Source organism: Hippopotamus amphibius, chromosome 7, assembly GCF_030028045.1.
Source record: "Hippopotamus amphibius kiboko isolate mHipAmp2 chromosome 7, mHipAmp2.hap2, whole genome shotgun sequence".
In the NCBI taxonomy this organism is placed as follows: Eukaryota; Metazoa; Chordata; class Mammalia; order Artiodactyla; family Hippopotamidae; genus Hippopotamus; species Hippopotamus amphibius.
Window position 1 is genome coordinate 6,904,633 of NC_080192.1, and position 24,246 is coordinate 6,928,878.

Consider the following 24,246-nt stretch of genomic DNA (forward strand, 5'->3'; position numbering starts at 1 on the left):
TTGAGACAAAATTGAGGCTTAAATTAATTAACTGGCCCAAGCTTGTCTAGCAGAGAAGGCAGGGCCAGGCGCTGGTCTCCCATCTCCTGTCGAGCCCCTGCTGCTGGTCCACCTCCACTGCCACTTCCCTGGACAGCTCCGCCCCAGGAAAGAACCCACAGCTTCCTCTCCACCCCAGCTGTCTCTCCATTTTTTCTTTTTGTGTCTTTGTCTCTTTTTAGGTTGCCTCTGTTTGAGGCAGGAACCAAGAAAAAGAGCCCACTGATTATAATGCAGGCAAATCCAGGAGATGTCAGCAACAAACTGGAACGTGTCTTTAACTGGATTTTTTTCTCCCCTCCACTTTAGGATAAACAAGAAAATGATAAGGAAAAAAGCTTGAAAAATAAAAAAATAAAGCTTGCTAGCAACGATTTGTTTTTAAAAGCAAGTTTTACGCTATAGGGAGATCGGGATACCAAATTGTACACTCTAAATATATGCAGTTTATTGTAAAAAATAAAAAAATAAAAAGTTAAAAAAGTTTTAAGCTATATCTTGGAGTCACTTTGATAAAAAAAAAAAAAAAAAAAAGCCTAGTCTCTACCTAGCATCTTACAAGAATATTCCTAATAATAGAATCCTCACTCTGAGGCAGTAGAGAATAATCAGTTTAATTCAAAATAGTGTAGACTCCTGTGTTCCAGAAAGGGTTTCTAGTTCTACCTTCAGTTACCCAGAGATGCTGTTCGAAATTAAACCCTTTCCTCATCATTCCAGTTGAGATTTTGCTCAAAGTCCAAAACATTCTATTCTTAAATGGAATTTTTCTAAGAGTAAGTAGCTTTTAGAGCAGGGGCCACTTGTGTCCTCTCCTCATCAGAATCCCATGCACAGATGCTGGAAGGGCTCCCCTTCCGCTGTGTCTGCCAAGTGAGGGACCCGCCACTTACACCACACACACCTGGGGCTCACGAGACACATAGACCCCCATGTCAGACCCCTGTGGTTATAGCTTATCACCAAGTCCTATCTCCAGATCTCTAAATGCAGCCTCTTGTATGTACTTCCACCCTCATACCCCCATACCCAAAGTCTTCCATGACATCCCTAACCCAGCAACAGGCCATCTTTGACCCCACATTCCTGCTCATCAGCTCTCTGCACCTTCAGAATCCTGCCCCACTGTGTCAGCTCTCTACACCCTGAGTGCATGTTCCTACAGAGCAATTTGTTCCTTCTACCCTGACATCTGAATGCTTTCCTGACCTGCCTCACTAGGTCAGGGACACTACCTCTAAGCTCTAAAGTACTGTTTACATCTTAACACATCACAGTTTTGGTGTCTTACCTACAAACCATTCCTTAAGTTCCCCGAGGGCAGATTTTTGATCTTCAGTTCAGCCCCCTTGCCTGGCACGTAGGCAGGTAAAATTTGTTGAATGAATAAAAAGGAAAGATGATTACATTTCTGAAGTTGATACAATTTAAATATAGCAAAGACCACTGAGAATCAAAGGCACCTTGATCATACAGTCTCTTACAACCTTTAGAGAAACCAGGATATTAGAGGAAAGATGAGGGATAGAGGAAACTCGAGCCGATAAAGACCAAACTAATTGGGTTCTTACTAATTTTCATCTAGCCTATGTTTCCAGTTTCTCGACTTTGTACTTCTATCCTGTAGACTCAGAATTGACATGTTAATAAGGCAAATTAAAAGTCCCAAGAACAGCTCATTAGGAAGTCATAATCCTTTCTTCATTTTCAGTAGAGTAACTTGTATTTTGTGATTCTGTAAAGAAGCACCAGCCTGGCTTTTAACTGTTAGCCAGTGGTTACTAACCTTCACCTCTGATGCAGGTAGAACAGATGTGCCTTACTTCCAAGGCACCTAACATGTGAAAGTCTAGATTTGTAGAAGAGCAACAACAACAACAAAAGATGTATGTGATAGAATCTTCTAGAGAAAAGACACCAGCTCCATCTTAGACCTCCTAAGTTTTCATTATTTGCTGAACGGTAAAGTGAACAGATCCATGGTAGAAACGCACGTGCACTCTAAGTGTATTCATGTGCTCAAGGTTGTGGGTAAATTCTGGCCTCCTCTGTTTGGCAGATGAAGTGCAGAAAAAACAAGAAAGGAAATTGTTAATGAAGGAAAAAAGTCCTTTAATCCCAAACCTTGTAGCCTAATTCAAAGCATCAAAACTACAGTGTAAACCCATCTGCAAGTACAGAGACAGTAGGAAGGGAATTCAGGGAACAGGCTTTCCTTGTGGATCAAAACAGAGGCCAGGGATGTAGCTGGGAGACACTGCCAGAACAGCTGCACTTAGATTTTGACCTTGGTGGTGCTGTCATGCGTTTTGCTCTGCTTCCGGGGCCAGTCACCCCTCAACGCCCACTCACTTAGCCACAAAGACATTTTTTAATAGGTTTATAATGTGGTTTGAAAAGCTTTCTCAAAGAAACTAGTATTTTTCAGGGTCAGCAGCAGAACCACTTTTTTTTAAAATAAATTTTATTATTTTTTAAATTTATTTATTGTTGGGTTTTCGTTGCTGCACATGGGCTTCTAGTTGCGGTGAGTGGGGGCTGCTCTTCGTTGTGGTGCACGGGCTTCTCATTGCAGCGGCTTCTCTTGTGGAGCACAGGCTCTAGGCACTCGGGCTTCAGTAGTTGCAGCACATGGGCTCAATAGTTGTGGCTCTCGGGCTCTAGAGTGCAGGCTCAGTAGTTGTGGCATACAGGCTTGGTTGCTTCTCAGCATGTGGGATTTTCCTGGACCAGGGCTTGAACCTGTGTCCCCTGCATTGGCAGGCATATTCTTAACCACTGTGCCACTAGGGAAGCCCAGCAGAACCACTTTTTGACTGGGGTTTTTATGGGAGGGAAATGGGAATTTAAATGAGTAATTTTATTCCAAATTTTTATATCTAAAAGATGACGGGCGGATTAAAGAAAGCTGTGCATGTGTGTTTTCTCTCCTGGTTTTGAGGGGAAGCAGATGACTCTATCCTGGGGGCAGAGAAGATGAGCCACTAGGTTCTGGGTATGTTGTGAGGAGCAGTACCACCTGCTGGGCCTCAGCGCCTCATAGTGAGGGATCCAGAAGCAGTGGTGGAAATTATTCTAGATTATTCTAACATGAGTGAGGGGTTGCATAACAAGGGTGGGGACAGGCCGGGAGAACCGTGGCAGGGGATACTGGTGCAGACAGCCTGAGTCGGTGCCATGTAATAGGCAGGGGGCGGTACCTACAGGGCACAGCAGACCAGCCCCCCGGGGCCTTTTTCCTCATTCTGGTTTTGCTCAGCTTTCGACACTTGACCTCTTGCTAGTGTTTAATTTGTACTTGATTGTTTTATTCTGTGTTTATTTAAGACGCTTCCTTCCAATGCAAAAGTGCTTCACAAAACACTAATCTGTATTGTTCAAGGATAGAAGTAGGAGGGGAAATAAAATGAAAGTGATAGCAAATAGTGGCTGAGAGGTGCAGTGTTCAGAGGTCTGGCCAAGAGCCCTCCTTACACACCCTCAGAGGTGAAATACTACTGTAACACACGCGGCAGCTCAAGCTACAGAAAGACTGACAGCAGATGCTCAGGACCACCCAGGGTCTGCTTGTTTCAGGAAGTATTCATAAGGAAAAAATTGCTTCCAAAAAAAAAAATTTTTTTAACTTAGCGTGGCTTAGTTTAATAGAATCTACTTGGTATGTGTTTTCTAATTTTGACATCAATAACTGCCAAAAATATGACACGTTATACGGGCTTCCCTGGTGGTCCAGTGGTTAAGCCTCTGCACTTCCACTGCAGGGGGCACGGGTTCAATCCCTGGTCGTGGAACTAAGATCCTGCATGCCACATGGTGCAGCCAAAAAGAAAGACATATTGTAGATGAAGATATGTTTTTATAAGTCCTAACAATTATGTAACTTCCTAGTTCATAAAACACTCTCATGGTTTTCGAGGAAGGAAAGCAAAGTAGACCCTTGATCTGCACAGGGATTAATCCGAGTGTAACTGATAGTCAGCTCTCCATACCCTTGGTTCCTCCACTTCTGCAGATTCAACCAGCCATGGACTGTGTAGTACTGTAGTGTTTACTATTAAAAAACATCCGCAAATAAGACCCAGCAGTTGAAACCTGAGTTGTTCAAGGGTCAGCTGTATTGTTAGCCCCATTTTGCAGGTGATAAAATTGATGTGACTTTTTTGGGTTTCACGCTAGAGCTGATACCCTCAAGTTCTCTTTCCATTATAATTTTTTAAGATGTAATGGTTTTGTTGGAACAGCTATGGAACATAGATGCCACTTTAAAATATATACCTCTTGTAGCATTGAGTAAATGGACATGGAAGGACTGGGTGTCTCTCCCCTCTGAGGGGGGCTTTGAAGCCTTGGTGGAGCTCTGGGCTGTGGTGTGGGCTCCAGAGGCTGGTGCCAAGCCCTTGTTCCAAGTCTTGAGAATGGTGAGCAGCGGCAGAACTTCCCAGTTGGTCTCATGAGCTTTTGGGGGAGATAAAAGAGATTATCTAACTCTTAAGAAAGCAAGAACCCAAAACATGGGGGGGTTTGTATGTATTGCTTTGGCCAACACCTTGAAATGCTCTTGAAGGAAAACTGACAGGGTGCAGAGTTGCCTCAAAGAAAGCTGCTCCCAGGGACTTAAAAGGCAGCTCTTCACAGGTGGTCTGTGTCGCTGCCCTGTGGCTGGAGTAGACTGCTCAGGTGGCAGAGGCTTTTGTCCTAGATATGGAAGGCGTAATTAAAAGGAAAAGGAAGCTCTTGCTGGTGGCCAGAAATTAACACATACCTTGTTCCACATGTTCCAGGCTCTACCAGCACCAGCTTTTTAACTTACGTTGAAGAGTATTCTCGTTAGTTTTCTCCATGCTCTCAAGTGTGTCAGGCATTGCATTCATTCCATCAGCCCGCATTTCCAGTTCCTGCAGTGTGCCGGGCCCTGGGGATCTAAGAATGAGTCTCTCAGTTTAGGGGAGGTGGACATGAAGAAGTTAATATTATAAGCCTGAGCAGAAGTGTGTGCAATGCTGGCTAAAAGCCGTCTTGGGCACAGTGGTGGCAACGTGTGTGATCTTTAAGGCTCTAACAGAGCTGGTGATCATCAACGCTAATAATACCCTGACCCAAATGCTTCGGTGCGCTGAGGCTGCTCAGAGATGCTCATTAAACAGAGCGACTATTCAGGTCGCTGTTACATCTCCTAGGAAAGACCTTTCTGTGAATGAAGAGGCATGCAGAATTCTCCCTCAGAGCTTCCGTTGCATATGGACTAAACTGCTTTTAGGTGATTTGGCTCCTGCAGTTTGCCACCACCAGTCAGTGAGCCCTGCCTTTGGGCAGTGGCAAGGGCTGGTGTAAGCATTAGGGTGGCTGTTTGGCTACTTTCTCTTGTTTAAACATATCCAAAAGCTAAGAATACATTTTATAATTTATGTCCCAAGATTTACAGTACCAAGAAATGCAGAGTTGCTTAAAAATAACCTTTATTCCTCCCTAAATAAATGATTCACTGTTGAGATGATTGGACCGTTGCTTATTTTAAAAAAGAACTTTGATTTAGAACCATGATTGAAAAGGCCCACTGTGTATCTCACTTGTGTGGGGAGCAGTTTTGTGTGGACTTCTCTCTCCTAGGAATGAATATCATTAAACTTGTAACAACATTAGTGTCAGAAACAAAGGACATTTAGCTGTATTATAATTTAATAATTATTAAATTATTTGCATTATGAGAGAATGGTAGTGTAAATAGTTTCTTCAGGCAAAAAATAAAGAATAAAAATACAATTGGAAACGGTATTGGCCTGGGTATTGATTTTAGGATAGAAGGGGCAAATAGAAACAGAAGCTATTATAGCAATAAGTTTTTATATTCTGTCTTTGGCACCTGGCATGTAGGATGTACTTTTCACATGTTGGATAGTTGAGTAAATGAAGGGGACTAGAAGGCAGCATGGTGTGGTGTAAAGAATGGTTGAACTTGGGGTTCAGAAGAGAAAAGAGGCTTTAGTTCTAAGTTCTGGTACTTCTAGTTATGTGATCTTCAGCCCGTCACCTTGCTTCTGGCCTCTTTCTTGAACCAGGAAAAAAAAAAGTGTTGAAGACAGACCCAGTGTCCCTTCTAGTTCCAGTGTCACTGATCTGATGCCAGATAAATCTGATACCCATAAAAAGTGAGTGAAATTGTGGGGGTTTCCACGAGGGAGAAATGTGTTACATTGAGGAATGTAAAAGGAAAATGAACAATCACTTCTCTTATTGTGAGATTCTCAGGAAATCCCCACTTACTAGTTTTCTATCACTGCTGTAACATATTGCCACAAACTCAGTGGCTGAAAACACACACTTGTTATCTTACAGTTCTATAGGTGACAAGTCGCACACAAGTGTCACTAGGTTCAGGTTAAGGCGTCAGCAGGGCTGTGTTCCTTTCTGGAGGCCCTAGGGAAGAATTTTTCTTGTCTTTTCCAACTTCTAAAGGCTGCCCACATTCTTGGCTCATGGCCTCTTCCTCCATCTTCAAAACCAGCAGTTTTGCATCTCTCTGACCCTGCTTTCATCATCACATCTCCCTAAAGCCTGCAACTCTGATACTTCTGGGAGAAGTTCTTTACTTATATGGACCCGTGTGATTAAATTGGGGTCACCTGGATAATCCAGTGTACTCTCTCCATCTCGAGGTCCTTGACTTAATCACGTCTGCAGAGTCCCATTGCCATGAGGAAAGGGTTCTGAGGATGAGGTTGGACATCTTTGACATCCTTGGGGGTCAGTTCTGCCTGTCATGCTCCACTGTCTACATTAGTCTGCAGGGGACAGAAGTATAATGGAGAAAGCACTAAATGACTCCCAGGAATCCTGAAATCCTACCTCAGCCAGCTGTGGCATCTCTCTGGGTCTTTGTGTTCCTCATCTGAAATGTTGGGGGGTTGATGGGACTTCCCTGGTGGTACAGTGGTTGAGACTCCTGAGCGCCCAGTGCAGGAGCCTGGGTTCCATCCCTGGTACGAGAACTAAGACCCCACATACTGCAGCTAAGCCTGCGTGCCACAACTACTGAACCCATGCACCTCAACGAAAACCCAGCGTGGCCAAAATAAATTAATTAATTTAAAAAAAAAAGTTTGGGGAGTTGAAATTGGACCAGTGGTTCTCAAACTGTATTGGAGCATCAGAATTGCCTGGAGATTTGTTACACATTGACATGGGGCTTGAGAATTTGGATTTCTTTATTTTTTTAATTTTTTTATTGTGATGAAATAGACAACATAAAATTTACCATCTTAACTGGGGTTTTGTTTGTTTTCTATTGAAGTATAGTTGATTTACAATATCATGTTAGTTTCAGGTATACAGCCCAGTGATTCAGTTTTACATAAATACATATGTATTATATATATATGTTCTTTTTTCAGATTTTTTTCCCTTATAGGTTATTACAAGCTATTGAGTATAGTTCCCTGTGCTATACAGTAGATTCTTGTTTTATATATAGTAATATATATATATATATATATATATATATATATGTTAATCCCAACCTCCTACTTTATCCCTCCCCAGTCCCCCTTCCCCCCTTTCTTTGGTAATTGTAAATTTGTTTTCTATGTCTGTGAGTCTCTTTCTGTTTTGGAAGTAAGTTCACTTGTATCTTTTTTTTTTTTTTTTTTTTTTTAAGATCCCACACATAAGTGATATCGTGATATTTGGCTGGCTCTGTCTGGCTTACTTCACTTAGTATGATCATCTCTAGGTCCATCTGTGTTGCTACAAATGGCATTATTTCATTCTTTTTTATGCCTGAGAATATTCCATTGCCTTTATGTACCACATCTTTATCCAGTCATCTGTCGATGGGCATTTAGGTTGCTTCCATGTCTCGGCTGTTGTAAATACTACTGCAGTGAACATTGGGGTGCATGTATCTTTTCAAATTATAGTTTCCTCCAGACATATGCCCAGGAGTAGGATTTCAGGATCATATTGTAACTCTGTTTTTAGTTTAAGGACCCTCCAAACTGTTCTCCATAGTGGCTGTATCAGTTTATAGCCCCACCAGCAGTGTAAGAGGGTTCCTTTTTCTCCACACCCTCTCCAGCATTTATGATTTGTAGACTTTTTTTATGATGGCCATTCTGGCCGAAGTGAGGTGGTATCTCATTGTAGTTTTCATTTGTATTTATCTAATAATTAGCGATGTTGAGCATCTTTTCATGTGCCTGTTGGCCATCTGTATGTCTTCTTTGGAGAAATGTCTATTTAGGTCTTCTGCCCATCTTTTGATTGGGTTGGGTTTTTTTGATATTGAGCTGCATGAGCTGTTTGTATATTTTGGAAATTAATCCCTCATCAGTTGCATTGTTTGGAAATATTTTCTTCCCTTCTGTAGGTTGTCTTTTCATTTTGTTTGTAGTATCCTTTGCTATGCAGAGTTTAATTTGGTCCCATTTGTTTATTTTTGGCTTTATTTCCATTACTCTAGGAGACGGATCCAAAAAGATATTGCTTCGATTTATGTCAAAGAGTGTTCTTCCTGTGTTTTCCTCTAGGAGTTTTACAGTATCTGGTCTTACAATTAGGTCTTTAACCCATTTTTAGTTTATTTTTGTATATGGTTTTAGAGAATGTTCTAATTTCATTCTTTTACGTGTAGCTGCCTAGTTTCCCAGCACCACCTATTGAAGAGACTTTTTTTCCATTGTATATTCTTGCCTCTTTTGTTGTATATTAATTGACCATAGGTGCATGGATTTATTTCTGGGCTTTCTGTCCTGTTCCATTGATCTCTATGGCTGTTTTTGCTCCAGTACTATACTGTTTTGATTACTGTAGCTTTGTAGTATAGTCTGAAGTCAGGGAGCCTAATTCCTCCAGCTCCATTTTTCTTTCTCAAGATTGCTTTGGCTATTCGGGCTATTTGTGTTTCCATGCAAATTAAAAATTTTTTTGTTCTAGTTCTGTGAAAAATGCCATTGGTAATTGGATAGGGATTGCATTGACTCTGTAGGTTGACTTGGGTAGTATAGTCATTTTAGCAATATTGATTCTTCCAGTCCAAGAACACAGTATATAATTTCCATCTGTTTGTGTCATCTTCAGCTTCTTCCATAAGCATCTTACAGTTTTCAGAGTACAGGTCTTTTGCCTCCTTAGGTAGGTTTATTCCTAGGTTTTTGTTTTGTTTTGTTTTGGCTGTGCCATGCAGCACACAGGATCTTAGTTCCCTGACCAGGGATTGAACCCACACCCCCTGCAGTGGAAGCATGGCATCCTAACCACTGGACCGCCAGGGGAATCCCCATTTTATTCTTTTTGATGAGATGATAAATGGGACTGTTTCCTTAATTCCACTTTCTGATCTTTTGTTGTCAGTGTATAGAAATGCAACAGATTCCTGTGTATTAATTTTGTATCCTGCAGCTTTACTGAATTCAATGATGGGCTCTAGTAGTTTTCTATTAGCTTCTTTAGAATTTTCTATGTATAGTATGTCATCTGCAAACAGTGACAGTTTTACTTCTTTTCCAGTTTGGATTCCTTCTGTTTCTTTTTCTTCTCTGATTGCTGTGGCTAGGACTTCCAAAACTATGTTGAATAAAAGTGGCAAGAGTGGGCATCCTTATCTTGTTCCTGATCTTAGAGGAAATGCTTTCAGATTTTCACCACTGAGCATGATATTAGCTGTAGGTTTAACCGTTTTTAGTACATAGTGGTATTAAATACCTTCACCTTGTTGTGCATACATCCCCATAACTCTTTTCATCTTGTAAAAGTGAAAATCTGTACCCATTAAGCAAGACTTCCACACTTTCTCCTCCCTCCAGACCATGGCAGCCACCATTATACTATGATAAAATTATTCTAGATACCTCATATAAGTTGAGTCATATACTATGTGTTTTTTGCTGACTGGCTTAGTTCACTTAGCACAGTGTCCTCAAGGTTGTACCATGTATCAGAATTTCTTTCCTTTTTAAGACTGAATAATATTCCCCTGTATGCTTATCCATTCATCCATTGAGGGACACTTGGGTTGCTTCTACACTTTTAGCTATTGTGAATGATGCTGCTATGAACATAGGTGTACAAATATTTTTCAGACTCTGTTTTCATGTTGGTAGGATATATACTCAAAAGTGGACTTGCTGAATTATATGGTAATTCTATTTTTAATTTTTTGAGGAACTACCATACTGTTTTCCACAGTGTTTGTACCATTTTACATTCCCACCAATAGTGCCCAAGTGTTTGAGTTTCTCCACATCCTTGTCAACACTGTTGTTTTCTGTTTGATAGTAGTTGCTTTAATGGGTGTGAAGTGGTATCTCACTTTGGTTTTGATTTGTATTTCCCTAATGATGAGTGATGTTGAGCATCTTTTCCTGTGTTTATTGGCCATTTGTATATCTCCTTTGGAGAAGTGTCTGTTCAAGTCCTTTGCCCATTGTTGAAATGGGTTGGGTTTTTTGTTTTGGTTGGGGTTTTTGTTGTTGTTGTTTTGTGGAGTTCTCCATATTCTGAATATTAATCCCTTATCAGATATATGATTTTCAAATATTTTCTCCCATCCTGTAGGTTGCCTTTTTACTCTGTTGATAGTGTATTTTGATGTACAACATTTTAAAATTTTCATGAAGTCCAGTTTTTCTACTCTTTGTTGAGTGGGCCTTTGGTGTCATAACCCAAAAAAACATCGCCAAATTCAATGTCATGAAACTTTTGTCTCATGTTTTCTTCTGAGAGTTTTATTGTTTTAGGTCTTACATTTAGGTCCTTGATCCATTTTCAGTTGATTTTTGTTATCTGTTGTTAGGTAAGGGTCCAACTTCATTCTTTTGCATGTGGATATCCAGTTTTCCCTGCAGCATTTGTTGAAAAGACTGTCCTTTCCCCATTGGATGATCTTGGCACCCTTGTCAAAAATCATTTGACCATATATGGAAAAGTTTATTTCTGGGTGCTCTATTCTGTTCCTTTGGTCTATATCTGTTTTTATGTCAATGCTGCATTGTTGGCTACTATAGCTTTGCAGTAAGCCTTGAAATTAGAAGTATGAGTCCTCCAGTTTTGTTCTTTTTCAAGATTGTTTTGGCTATTCAGTTTCCCTTAAGATTCCACATGGGAATTCCCTGGCAGTCCAATGGTTAGGACTCTGTGTTTTCACTGCCAGGGGCCCAGGTTCAATCCCTGATCAGGGAACTAAGATCCTACAAGCTGCACAGTGCGACAGAAAAAAAAAAAGATTCCATATGAATTTTAGGATAACTTTTCCTATTTTTGCAAAAAATGTCATTGGGATTTGATAGATTGCATTGACTCTGTAGGTCACACTGTAGATCACTTTGTAGACATTTTAATAATGAGTTTTCTAATCCACGAGCATGGGATGTGTTGCCATTTATTCATGTCTTCTTTAATTACTTTCAGCAGTGTTTTTTCATTATACAAGTCTTTCACTTCCTTAGTTAATTCCTAAATATTTTATTGTTTTTGATGCTATTGAGAATCAAATCGTTTTTGTAATTTCCTTTTTGGATTGTTCATTGTTCATGTATAGAAATGCAGCTGATTTTTTCTGTGTTGACTTTGTATCCTGCTACTTTGTTGAATTCATTTATTAGTTCTAACAGAGTTTTTGTTTTTTGCTTTTTTCTTTTGTGAACTCTAGGATCTTCTGCATGTAAGATCATATCTTCAAACAGATAATTCTACCTTTTCCTTTCCAGTTTGGACCCCTTTTATTTCTTTTTCTTTCTTAATTGTTCTGGCTAGAATTTCCAGGACTGTGTTGAATAGGAGTAGTAAAAGCAAGTGTCCTTGCTCTGTTCCTCATCTTAGAGGAAATACCACTGGTCTTGCACCACTGCATATGATGTTCCTTGTCAGTTTTCCACATACGTCTTTTATTTCCTTCTATTCCTAATTTGTTGAGTGTTTTTATCATAAAAGGGTGTTAAATTTTATCAAATGCTTTTTCTGCATCTGTTGAAGTGATCATGTAGTTATTTCCTTCATGCTGTTGATGTAACATAATACATTGATTGATTTCTGTGTGTTGAACCATCCTTGCATTCCAGGAATAAATCCCACTTGGTCACAGTGTATAATCCTTTTAATGTGCTGTTGGATTCTGTTTGCTAGTGTTTTGTTGAGGATTTTTGCATCACTGTTCATGAAGATATTGGTCTATAGGGTTTCTGTGTGTGCGTGCGTGTGGGCGCGGGCGCCTTTTTCTGGCTTTGGTATCGGGTAATGCTGGCCTCATTAGAATGATTTTGAAAATGTCCCCTTCTCTTCAGTTTTCAGGAAAAGTTTCACAAGGACTGGTATTAGTTCTTTCTTAAATGTTTGGTAGAATTTACCAGTGAAGCCATCATCAGGTCCAGGGCTTTTCTTTTTCAGGAGCTTTTTGACTACTGATTCAATCTCCTTACTAATTATAGATGTTTAAATCGTTATTTCTTTGTGATTTAATCTTAATAGGTTTTGTATTTCTGGAAATTTGTCCATTTCATCTAGATTATCCAATTTGCTAGTGTACAGTTGCTCATAGTACTCTCTTATAATCCTTTTTATTTCTGTAGAATCAATAGTGATGTCCCCACTTTGGTTTTTCTCTACTGCTTATAGCCAGTCTCTGTTTCATTTATCTTTGTTCTAATCCATATTATTTTCTTCCTTCTGCTAGCTTTAGGTTTAGTTTGTTCTTCTTTTTGTAGTTCCTTAACTTGTGAAGTTAGGTTGCCTGCCACTTGGCTGGGAATGGGAGAGGGGCAGGCAACCTAACTTCACAAGTTTACCATCCATGTCTCCCCTGGAAGTTGCAGGCCATCAACAGACTCTAGAGCTCCAGAACAGTTGCATCAGACAGGTTCTACCAGTGCAATTATCTTCCAGGTGTGGAAACAGATTCCTGGTGCTACCTACTCTGCAATCTTCTCAGGATCCCAAAATATGCATTTCTGACAGGTTCCCAGGTGATGCTGATGCTGTTGGTCCAAGGACCACACTTGAGAAACACTGACCTAAACTCTAAGGTCCTTTCTCTAAGGCCCTAACAGGCCATGCAGGCTCTTTCTCCTCTGGAAGCAATACAGTAAATTAATTGCGCTTTTTTAATTGAAAGGAGCAAGCATCATTTTATTGATGTGATTTCCTGGTGAAGGATGAGTTTGCTTTCCTTATGAGAAAAATGGGGCCCATGGGCTGGTTCAGAGCAAGAAGCTTTGAGAAGCCCTGCCAGGGGCAGAGGGGCATGTGTTGAGGTTGGAAGGAAATGGACAGTGTTCGGATCTGAGGGTGACGACAAGGCTGCTATGCAGGTGGCTCTTTGTTGGTCTGTGTTGTGTGTCTGACACATGGTCATCTTGGGTCACATTTACTGAGCACTTTTGATCCAGCCACTGTTGTAAGCCTGGATTAACACATTTAACCCTCACAACATCTCAGTGAGGTAGATCATATTATCAGGTCCACGTTTGCAGCTCGAAGAAACAAAGGTTAGGACTTTGGCCAAGAACAACACAAAGGTGGGCAGTGGTGGAGTCACTTACCAGGGAGTTATTTATGTTCCAGAGCCCACACCCTTAACCTTATAACAGCAGGGCCTCAAGTACTAGGACCTTTCTGTATCAAGCAGGATATTTTGAGTGCAAGTTACAAAATTAAACTAAAAAGTGATTTTTTTTTTTTTTTTTTTTTTTAAAGAAAAATCTTCCCCCTTAACAAGTATGGAGATGGGGTGGTCCTGGGGTTGGTTACTTTAATGCTCAATCATGTCATAGAAATCCAGCTTCCTTCTGTCCTGTCAGTCTGTAGTCCTCAGCAGATTGGGCTCTGTCTTCAAAGCTGTCTCCTTGTGGTGACAAAATGGTTGCAACAGATCTCACCATCCCTTTCTCACAGAGCTCAAGCGAGAAGGTGGCCTGTTCCTGCCTTCCCGTCTTGTGTCCCTTGTTAAGAGGGCAAAATTTTCCCAGAAGTCCCTTTGCCTGCAGACTTTACTACCAGAAATGCTTGACACACCCATTCCTAAATGGCCACCACTGAGATTCACCCCTGGAGGGATGGAGAGGGCCTGGAGCACGAGCCCTCTGGATGGCTGACCATTTGGGGCTCCTTTAGGAAGAAGGGGTGTAACAGGAATGGCTGCGGGTGACCAAGGAGAGATTAGCCATGTTTGTTCCCTGTGGTTGATGGTGAGACCTTTGTTCTCAAGGTGTTCTGTGGCACTGACAAAAGCAGATAAAGTCTAGGGCTGGCCGAGAAGCTGCCAGCTGTCCTTGGTTTACTCTGGGCCAAGTAGTCTTTTATTTCTTGGCAAGAGAGTGAGGGCACATGGTAAACATTTACTGATTATCAGCACCCAGAAGGACGTTGGTCTTCTAGGACTGTCTTACGTCCCTGTTCCTGCCCCATTTGCCTCTGGAGGATGCTGGGAGTGGTCAGCCGACATCAGCTCTGACCGGGTGCCTCGGGCACCTCATCTGTAGAGTGGGGATGTCACAGGGTGGTTATGAGGACCGAATGAGTGAGCCACATCCAGCAATGCCTGACGTGTGGTGCAGGGCTGCACTGTTGGCTGGCATCCGTGTGGTTTTCCATCAGCATCAGCGTTAGGGAAGCTCGATCCAGCTCCCTGTCATCCTGCTGCTACTGCTGTGGGTTGGAGGTGTTCGTTCCATGGCACTGTTCAGATGGGCTTCACCCTTACTAGGTGAGGCATTCCCGACTGCTGTAGGCCTGCGGGCCACACAGACCCTGATAGGCTGCCATCTAGGCAAAAGAGCAAAGAGGGAAGGGCGCCCTTTGGTCACTTTGTCCCAGGAAGGGTGCAGCATGTGTGGGGAGAGCCATTTTCCACAAGTGTAACTGCTGAAGGAGCACTTTTATTTTCCCTAGAATCAGGAACAAGTGTCTTGTCATTCAGATAGCCTTATCTGTGTGTCCTCAGCCACCAGAAGAGTCTGCATCTTTCCTCGGTAGGGCCAATGTGGTTGCATTTTACAAATATGATTATTGTCGACAGGACACAGGGCTGAGGGCTCACGGCATCCGCATCACATGATAGAGATGTGCCGCACTTTACGAAAATCTGACCGTAGAAGGAGGAGCATCTCAGTTACAGAATAATGTCTCAGCCAGAAATTCATGGCAGGTTTCCTAGTGGCTTTAAAATAGGATTTGTGTGTAAAAATACCGTTTGCACACAGGAGCCCATTTTTTCTGAAAAGGGAAATATACTTGTATTGGGCATTTGGGATAAGTAGAACAAAAATAAAATCTTACAAAAATAAAAACTAGAAACCAAATTCTGCTTTTAATTCTAAAAGGTTTATATATAACCCTACTATCGTACCCTCTACTCCTACCCCAGACTTCCACAGCAGAAATAGATGGGCAGGAACTGTAGGCAGCTCACCGTAGCGGTGAGGCCTGAGGAAAGGACAGGCAGGCACGTGGGCGGGTGGACAACGGGACACCAGGGGCAGGGCTGGGTGCCTGCGCTGTTCTGTTTGATTTATTTGTGAACACTTGTGAGGCCTGGCCTAAAACGTTCCTGCTGGATCCCTTCCACCATGTGGTCAGTGAGTGGCGGTTAGAAATTGACAGCCCATCCTGCCGCCAGACCCCTGAAACCACAGAGACACGCGCTGAGGTCTGCCCCATGGGGTCAGGAGAGGCCTGGGGGAGAGGGTTGAGGCTGCGATGCTGACCCGCCTGACTTCTTCCTTCCTTTCAGAAATGTTCCCACTGCCAGGAGGCAGGCGCCACCTTGGGCTGCTACAACAAAGGCTGCTCCTTCCGATACCATTACCCGTGTGCCATTGACGCAGGTAAGAGGGCACCGTGGACGCTCGTTCAGGGCGACTGAAGGGTGGGATGGACACTTTGATTCTCTCCCTTCTTTATAGTTCTTTTTGTCTCTTCTGACCCTGTTCTGTTTGTAAATTCTGAAGGAATACAGAGAAGATAATAAAAAGGAATTAGATGGGGTGATATTTTTTATAAGTTTTACCATTCAGAGAAGATTCACCTATTTATTTAAGTGTACAGTTAAATGATTTTTACCATTATATTCACAGAGCTGTGCGAGCACAGTCACAATTACTTTTATAGCATTTTCATCACCTCTTAAACTCCTGCCTGTTGGTGGTCTCTCTCTCTCACCCCCAGACCCTGGCAACCACTAATCTACTTTCTGTCTCTGTGGATTTGCCTTTTCTGGCCATTTTTTGTAAGTGGAATCACACAATATATGGTCTTCGTGATGGGCTTCTGTGTGACTTAGCTTCCTGTGTCTCAGGTTTATCCACATCGCAGCATGTGTCAGTACTTCATTCGTTTTATTTTCAAACAACATTTTATTGAAAGGATATACCATAGTTTATCATTCTTCAGTTGGTACACATTTAGGTTTTCCACTTTTTTATTATTATGAATAATGCTGCTGTGAACGTTCACAGACAAGTCTTTGTGTGGACTTAATGTTTTCATTTCTCTTGGGTATAAACCTAGGGGTGGAATTACTGGGTCATATGATAACTCTATGTTTAACATTTGAGGAACTGTCAGACCGTTTTCCAAAGTGGCTCATTTTACATCCCTCCAGCAGTGTGTGTTTCTCCATGTCATCGCCAGCACTTGTTTTTATCTTTCTTTCTTATTATGGCCATCCCAGTGGGCATGAAGTGGTGTCTTGTTGTGATTTGGGTTTGTATTTCCCTGATGGCTAGTGATATTGAGCATCTTTGATGAAGTCCAGTTTCTCTGTTTTTCTTTTGCTACTTATGCTCTTTGTTGCTTGTTGCTTTTCTTATATTTAAGAAGCCATTGCATAATCCAAAATCACAAAGATTTATGCCTCTGTTTTCTCCTAAGAGTTTTATAGTTTTAGCCCATACACAGGTCTTTGATCCGTTCTGAGTTAATTGTTGTATGTGGTGTGAAGGAGGGTCCAGTTCATTTCTTTCATATGGAAATTGTCCCAGCACCATTTGTAGAAAAGACTTTGCTCATTCGATGACCTTTGTCGAAAACCAGTTGACCATAGATGTTTGGGCTTATTTCTGGACTCTCTCCAGTACCACACTGTCTTGATTACTATAGCTTTGTAGTAAATTTTGAAATTGAGAATTGTGAGTCCTCCGACTTTGTTCCTTTTTTTCAAGATTGTTTTGGCTATTCGGGGTCCTTTGCTGTTCTATATGAATTTTAGAATCAGCTTATCCATTTCTGTGGGTGGGGGGGGACAGCCATTGAAACTCTGATAGGGATTTTGCACTGTTTTTGTTAAATTTATTCCTAAGTATTTTATTTTTTGGTGCAATTATAAATGAAAGTTTTCTTAATACAATTTTCAGATTCTTCACTGTGAGTGTATAGAAATGTAATTCATTTTGGTATGTTGATCTTGTAACCGGGAACTTTGCTGCACTCATTGATTAGTTCTGATAGTTGTTTAGTGGATTTCTATATACAAGATGTGTCATCTGTGACTAGATCATTTTACTTCTTCCTTTCCAATCAGATGCCTTTTCTTTTTTTTCTTTTTTTTCCTTTCCTTTCTTTTCTTTTCTTTTCTTTTTGCCTAATTGCCTGGCTAGACCTTCTAGTATAATGTTGGTTAGAAGTGGCAAGAGCTGGGACTTTCCTGGTAGTCCAGTGGTTAAGACTTCTGCTCACCTTCCGGAAGTGCGGGTGTGTGGGTTCGATCCCTGGTTGGGGAACTAGAATCCCACATGCCTCACACAGCCAAAAAAACCAAAACATAAAACGGAAGCAATATTGTAACACATTCAATAAAGACTTTAAAAAAAATGGTCCACATGAAAAAAAATCTTAAAAAAAAAAAGTGGCGAGAGCTGACTTCCTTGTCTTGTTTCCAGCCCATGATGATGGTAGCTGTGGGTTTTCAGACGTTCTTGATACAGCTGAGGAGGTTCTCTTCTATTCATAGTTTGCTGTGTGTTTTTTATCGTGAACTAGCGTTGGGTTTCATCAGACGCTTTTTCCAGGTCTCTGGAGATGATCAGAGTAGTGTTTTGCAGTGTGATAACTGTTGAAAGGACAGGTTTTGTCTGAGAAGCGCCAACCAATGGGCAGTGCAGAAGACTTGCGTTCTGAGCCAGCGCCTCAGCAGCCCGGGAAACCCTCTCTCTTCTCCCGACTGCTGGCTTTCTGTTGCTTGTTTTCACCAGTTACATTCTGAGTGTTAGATGGGCCTGAGACCTTCACCCAGCAGGTCCTCATGATGCTTGCAGTCAGGATGGAGGGGGAGGTGGTGGGAAGACAGACGAGAGTGCTCGAGTGGCCTGGTGGCTGCCCAGGTGCAGAGGCGTAAAGCACGTGGAGTCAGCTCCGATGACCTGACAGGCCTGAGAGGAATCTGGGTTCCTCTCAACCACCCTTCCTCCCAGCACTCCTGACATTTGCTTAAGCATGTCCCCCTGCTTCTCACATCCTTCTCGTTGTCCCTCCTTTCCTCCTCCTGCTTCTTTTCTCTCCAGGTTTCTGTAGGGGGGATGCAGCTAAAAAGAGCAAGAAAGGGAATTCCCTGGCAGTCCAGTGATTAGGATTCTGGGCTTTCACTGCTGGGGGCCCTGGTTGGGAGCTAAGTGGCATGGTGTGGCAAAAAAAGAAAGAAAAGAAAAGAAAGGTACAGAAACATAATGCTTATGCCAAAGTTAAATTCTCATGAGAGTGTTTGCACACGCTGAGGGCAGCTGGGGGCCAGGGCACCGTGTGACCAGAGGGATAAGTGGGCAGTAAGAAGAGAGCCTTGAAATGACAGTTCAGGGATTTTGGGTTTCGGTCTGTCCCTGCTGTCTTCCTTTACATGCCTCCATGTCGAGTCTGAGCTGTAGTTCACTGGGTCGTGGTCTGGCGTGTTCTGTAGAATATTCATTAAATCCTTCTCTCTCAGAAGCCAACCACTGCCTTTTCTCACTTTCATGATACTGCCTAGGGTTACATCAGAATGTCTTGTTTCTTTTTCTAGTTTAAGCTTTGTGGTTATTATTTTTTTTGCTGTGTTGGGTCTTTGTTGCTGCACATGGGCTTTCTCTAGTTGCAGAGAGTGGGGGCTCCTCATTGCCGTGGCTTCTCTTGTTGCAGAGCACAGGCTCTAGGCGCATGGGCTTCAGTAGTTGCAGCACATGGGCTTCAGTAGTTGCAGCACATGGGCTCAATAGTTGTGGCTCACAGGCTGTAGAGCGCAGGCTCCATAGTTGTGGCGCATGGGCTTAGTTGCTCCGAGGCATATGGTATCTTCCTGGGGCAGGGATCGAACCCGTGTCCCCTGCGTTGGCAGGCAGGTTCTTAACCACTGCGCCACCTAGGAAGTCCCAGCTTCGTGGTTTTTAAATGAAGATTTTTAAGTTTTGAGTTTTTGGCAGTTGTTTGTAAGTTTTATGTGGGGAATGCAGCAAGAATTGGCTTTCCCCGTCAGTGGCCGGTGAAAGGTGGTCTTCTGCATGGAGGCTCTGCCCAGAAGCATGAGGTGAGCAGCAGGCAGGTAGCCTCATCCCCCTGCGAGTGTGTTCCCTGTGCACACATGGGGCACCTGCCTCCAGGTACAGTTTCTCCAGGCATCGAGTGATGTTGTGCAGTAGAACTTTCTGTGGTGATGGAATATTCTAGATCTCTACTCTCAAATACAGTAGCCACCAGTCATGTGTGACCATTGAGCGCTTGGAAGGCGGCTAGTGGGAAGGAGGGACTGAGCTGTTTATTTAAATTCCTGTGGCCACGTGCAGCTGGTGGCTGGCAGCACAGGCGGTGGGGGTTCTTTGGGAAAGGCACTGGGCTCTCCTCCCTCCAGTGAGGCTTGCCTGGCCCCTGCCACATACCACCAGCAGGGAAGCAGGTCCTACTTTACCAGCTGAGGGTTAGGAAGTGAAGGACTTCCTCATCACTCTGTTTGAGCCTGCCTTGTGCGGCCCGCCCAGGTAAGTTGATAACATCTCTGTTTGGCAAAAGTTCGTGGCTGAGTATCCAGAGAGAGGGGGGCTGTCTGGGTTGGGGCCTGGCCCTCTGGCTTTGCTGTCCCAGCTGCTGCAAACTCTGCTCCTCCACTTGGAGCTGGGACCAAGGAAGCAGCTTCCCAAGGTGTCCGTGTCTTGGGCATTTGTCGGTCTCTTGGATGACCTGAGTCACAGTGACGCAGAGCCTGCCCTGCCGTGTACAGACTGAGGCTTGTATTTACCCCACACAGTCGTCTCAGGAATTCTCTTCCACACGTGATGGATCTTTGTATTCAGGAAAGGCATTCATTGATTGACTTTCTTTCTGGTTATAATAAAAACAAGTCCCTGAGTTTGAGTCCCCTATCTTTGTGTGGTGTAAGGAACAGTTTGGCGTTTTCATCTCTGCCTTGCTGCCCACACCTTAGAGAGCTGTTGTTATCAAAGGGGAAAACTTTATCACTGGGGACATCGCCACGGAAACATGAGGGTCTGTGGCTCCTTCAGCACTTCCCCTTCCTAACAGTGATGGCGCGTGTGTGACGGCACCGCTTGCTCTGTTGAACTGTGGGGGTTGCGTCGGGGTGCAGTGATAAGAACAGGAGCACTGTTGTTGTTGTTGTTGTTGCATTTAAGATTTAAAGTATTTAATGCAATGAGCCACAACAATTAAGACTCAGGGAAAAAAGAGCTGTGGTGGCTCATTAATAACCCCACTGCGCATGAAGAATCTTGCCTAGAGGGGCTTTTTCTTTTACCCCTGTGAGGAAACAGCTGGGAGTTGCACTTCTGCAGCCACCCTTCCAGCAGCATTTTAAAGCTGCCCTCTCTGCTGCTGACTTTGATCTTACGGCAGTAGGTTCAGAGCCCCGATGGGTCCTCATATGAAACAGCGGGTGGTCTGGCCCCTCCCTGGAGAGGAGCTGGCTGCATCACAGAAGCCAGTTCAGGGCGTTGCTCCTGGCCTCTTAACTCCCCTCCTTTGGCCCCAGGAGCTGGGCCTGCCTCTCCTGAGACTGTCCCTCAGCGAGACAGGGTGAGGCTGGCGGATCCCCAAGTCCCAGCCTGGATTTTGCCAATGTGCGTACTAAGTGTAGCTCTGAGGAGATTGTAGCTGGGCTGGAGACTGTTGGGGCCTGACAAATCCAAGGATGCTAGGCATCCTTTCGTCTTCTCCCTTCTTGGGCTCACTGTCCTCAGCCTGGGCTGTGTATGGGTGCATGTGGGTATCTGAAGCTCCACATAGCTTACTACGAGAAGCTCAGCAGAGTCCTCTGCCTTTAAGCCTAAAGAGAGGACTCAGAGTAGAGCAGTGCTCTGGGGTGTTGATGTTTGTGTCTGGAAGCCAGCCTGCTGACTAGACAACCTGGTGCATCTCTTCTGGCCTGTGTGATGATCCAGCCGTTTACTGTGACTTCACTGTGGGGAAGTGCTGACCAGGCCCTCTGCACAGTGTAGGATGTTGCCACGGGCATAAAGGAAACAAATGAGAGGCTGGCTGGCTGGCTGGCTGGCTGGCAGCGTGGGGCCAGGTGCCTGTTTAGAGCCCTCAGAAGAGGTTTTACTGCTCTTCCTACCCCTCTTCGCTCTTCCCCAGCAGAGGCTGGCTGGAAGCAGCCAAGAAGAGGCTCCCTGGCCCCTGCAGGTGTCTAAGCTCTCCAGCTGTGGTTCTCACCCCGCCAGGATCAGGAGGTGCAGTTCCTGATGGCCTGTGGACGTTATGAGTACAAGGAGAGCCTTTGCCTGCACGGGAGACCTAGCCAAAAGGTGGACCCTGTCTCGTAGATTTGTTTAGGAGACTTCCATTTCCAGAAGTACCTGGCATTAGTTCCAAGTTGCCATTAGTGTGTACTTATATTGTTTTATTTCTTCTTTTTAACTTTGAGTGAACATGATTCCTAACTTTAAGCATGTTTTACTAATGATCCATCACAGCTGGTCACTGTTCAGTGGCTGTGAGGGGACCTGGGCCACCTCTACATTTCTGATGGCATCTTTTCCAGCTAACGTGGCCCCCCTCCTCGTTTCTGTAAACCCCTGTGGTTAAGGGTGGCCTTGCCCCACGTGGCCTGTGCCATTGCTCCTTGGCCCAAACTAGAGACTCTGCCAGCACGTGCTGCAGCCACAGCCCAGGTAAGGAGAAGGTGCTTCCCTCAGGCTCCAGTTGTCCATCTCCTGCTGGTCGTGAGCTCTCTGGCAGGTCAGGGCAGCAGGAGCCGTGGTCACACCATATACTTGTGGGTTTTAAATTAACACATTTCATTTACTGCCATGCTTTTTGCTTGGGGGGGTGTGGGGTGGGGGGCGGGCAAAGGTTAGCGGGACTTGCTGTTTCCTATGCCCTGAGGCTTGCCCTGGGAACTGTGAAGACTAAACCCCCCAATCCTAGAGATTCTAGGACTCCAGAGGGGAGGTAGCTTAGCCAAATTATGAAAGGGTCTTTATTTAAGACGTGGAGGACCTCAGAAGTTTCCATTTGTGTGTCCCTTGCTTATGACTGTTTCACTTGAAATCTGTGGGTACACAGGCCGCTAATCTGGACCTCACTGTACACCTGAGTTAAATTGTACATTTAACAGGACTAAGTACTATGGCCGCCTCCTGCCATGGTGCCTGGGAGCTCTCTGAGAATGTGTGATCAATACTTATTAACATTCTGCCGCTGCATCTTGCACCAGTGACCTGGCTGTCGGTCTTCGGGAGCTGTGGTGTGCAGAGTGAACTCGTTAATTAGATTTCCTCGCCCTGCTCCACGCGCGACGCCTGTGCCGCAGAGCGCAACTCACCTGGAGGCAGATGCGTGTCCTTGCCATCATGCAGGATGTGTCACCATGTTAAAGTTGGAATGAGTGATTTTCCTCTGAGGATGAATAGCCCCTCGTGGGGTTTCGCATTCCTCTGAAGCCTTTAGCGTGGACTGTGGCGCTTCTGCAGTGTTTCCATGGGTTGTGGGGTAAGGGCACACAAGGAAGCTTTGGCGGGGGCCTGTGGAATGGGCTCAGCCTAGGGTAAGGAATTTTGAAAATAACATTTATTGGCGATTGTTTCTGATTATTAGAATAATAGGATATGATCATGGAAATACAGAAAAAATAAAATTAAAATCACCTATAATCTTACTAACCAAAGAGAACGACTGTCATATTTTGGTAGTTTTCCTTTGTTCTTTTTTATGCACATAAAACATTTTGATAAAATTGAGGTTGTACTTACACATTTATGTATCCTGGCTTTTCGAGCAGTTTGCATTGCGTTTCCCCATACCGTTGACTGAGACGTTGTTTAACGTTGGACTGGTATCCCACCATGCTGAGGTGCCATAGCTTATTTGGGGGTGTCTTTCATGTGTTCTTATTAGAAATCATAGTGCAGGACCTCTTATCTCCATGTGTGACCCCCGTCCATCCTGGCCAACATGGCCCCATGCCCCTCAGGCTGTGCTGCACGCCAGGCTCCTCCTGACTGTCCTCTTCTGTCTTGCAGATTGTTTGCTCCACGAGGAGAACTTCTCGGTGAGGTGCCCCAAGCACAAGGTGAGTCAGAGCCTGTGCTCCCCCAGGACTCGGGAGTGGGGGCGGGACTCCCCCTGAAAGACCTGGAGACCAGATGTTGAGAGTCCGGGGCCCCGCCAGGGCCCAGGAGGGCTCTGGAGGGCAGAGAGGCACTTGGGAGGCAGCCCTGTGGTGAGGGGTCGGCACCCTTGTGTGGGGGAGCTGGAGAGGAAGGTGTTTAAGAAAAATTGGAAGAGAAACGCATAAAGCTCCTGGTTTCCCCCTTAGTTGAGTGGAACCCCAGAACACAGGTTGGCGTGAGGTGAGGTTGCTTGTAAGCCTAGATACATAAGCAAAAGCATCTTCCCAGACTAAAGAGAGTTGACTCTAGGCTTTTGGGGAAACTCAGTCTCATCCAGGTTTACTTCAGCAGAAGCAGCTGGTGGTGCCTGCAGTTGATTCAAAAGGTGGTCTCTTGGTCGCCTCTTAAATTTAGGAAAGGAAGATGGGCTGTTTCCAAGACACCACACACGTGTGTGGAGAGGGGAGGGTGTGGAGAAAGGGACCCCAGGAAAGGACTGGGATGGTGGAGACCCGCCACCTGGCACCCCCTGCAGCAGCGGCTCTCCTCCGGCTGAGGTCACACTGACCCCTGGTGGCCACTGGTGCTCACAGTTTTCAGTCTCTAAGTGGGGCCAGAAAGTACTGGAAAGAGGTCATCCTGACAGGTCTGCCCTCAAAATGCTTCTGAAAGATGCTTACCTATGCTTTTCTTTAAA

The 24,246-nt window shown here is 44.1% G+C and overlaps 1 protein-coding gene across 11 annotated transcripts in view; it reads left to right on the forward strand.

Moving 5' to 3' along the window:
- Window positions 1-24,246, forward strand: part of TCF20 (transcription factor 20) — a 190,311-nt gene that overhangs the window by 159,668 nt on the left and 6,397 nt on the right. For 10 of the 11 annotated variants that reach the window (XM_057741089.1, XM_057741085.1, XM_057741090.1 and 7 more), the window contains 2 exons: window positions 15,755-15,848; window positions 23,460-23,509. In XM_057741089.1, coding sequence (XP_057597072.1) covers window positions 15,755-15,848; window positions 23,460-23,509 — 144 coding nt within the window. Of the gene's footprint in view, window positions 1-221; window positions 449-15,754; window positions 15,849-23,459; window positions 23,510-24,246 lie in introns of those variants that run through there. The other variant, XM_057741088.1, reaches the window with a different exon arrangement.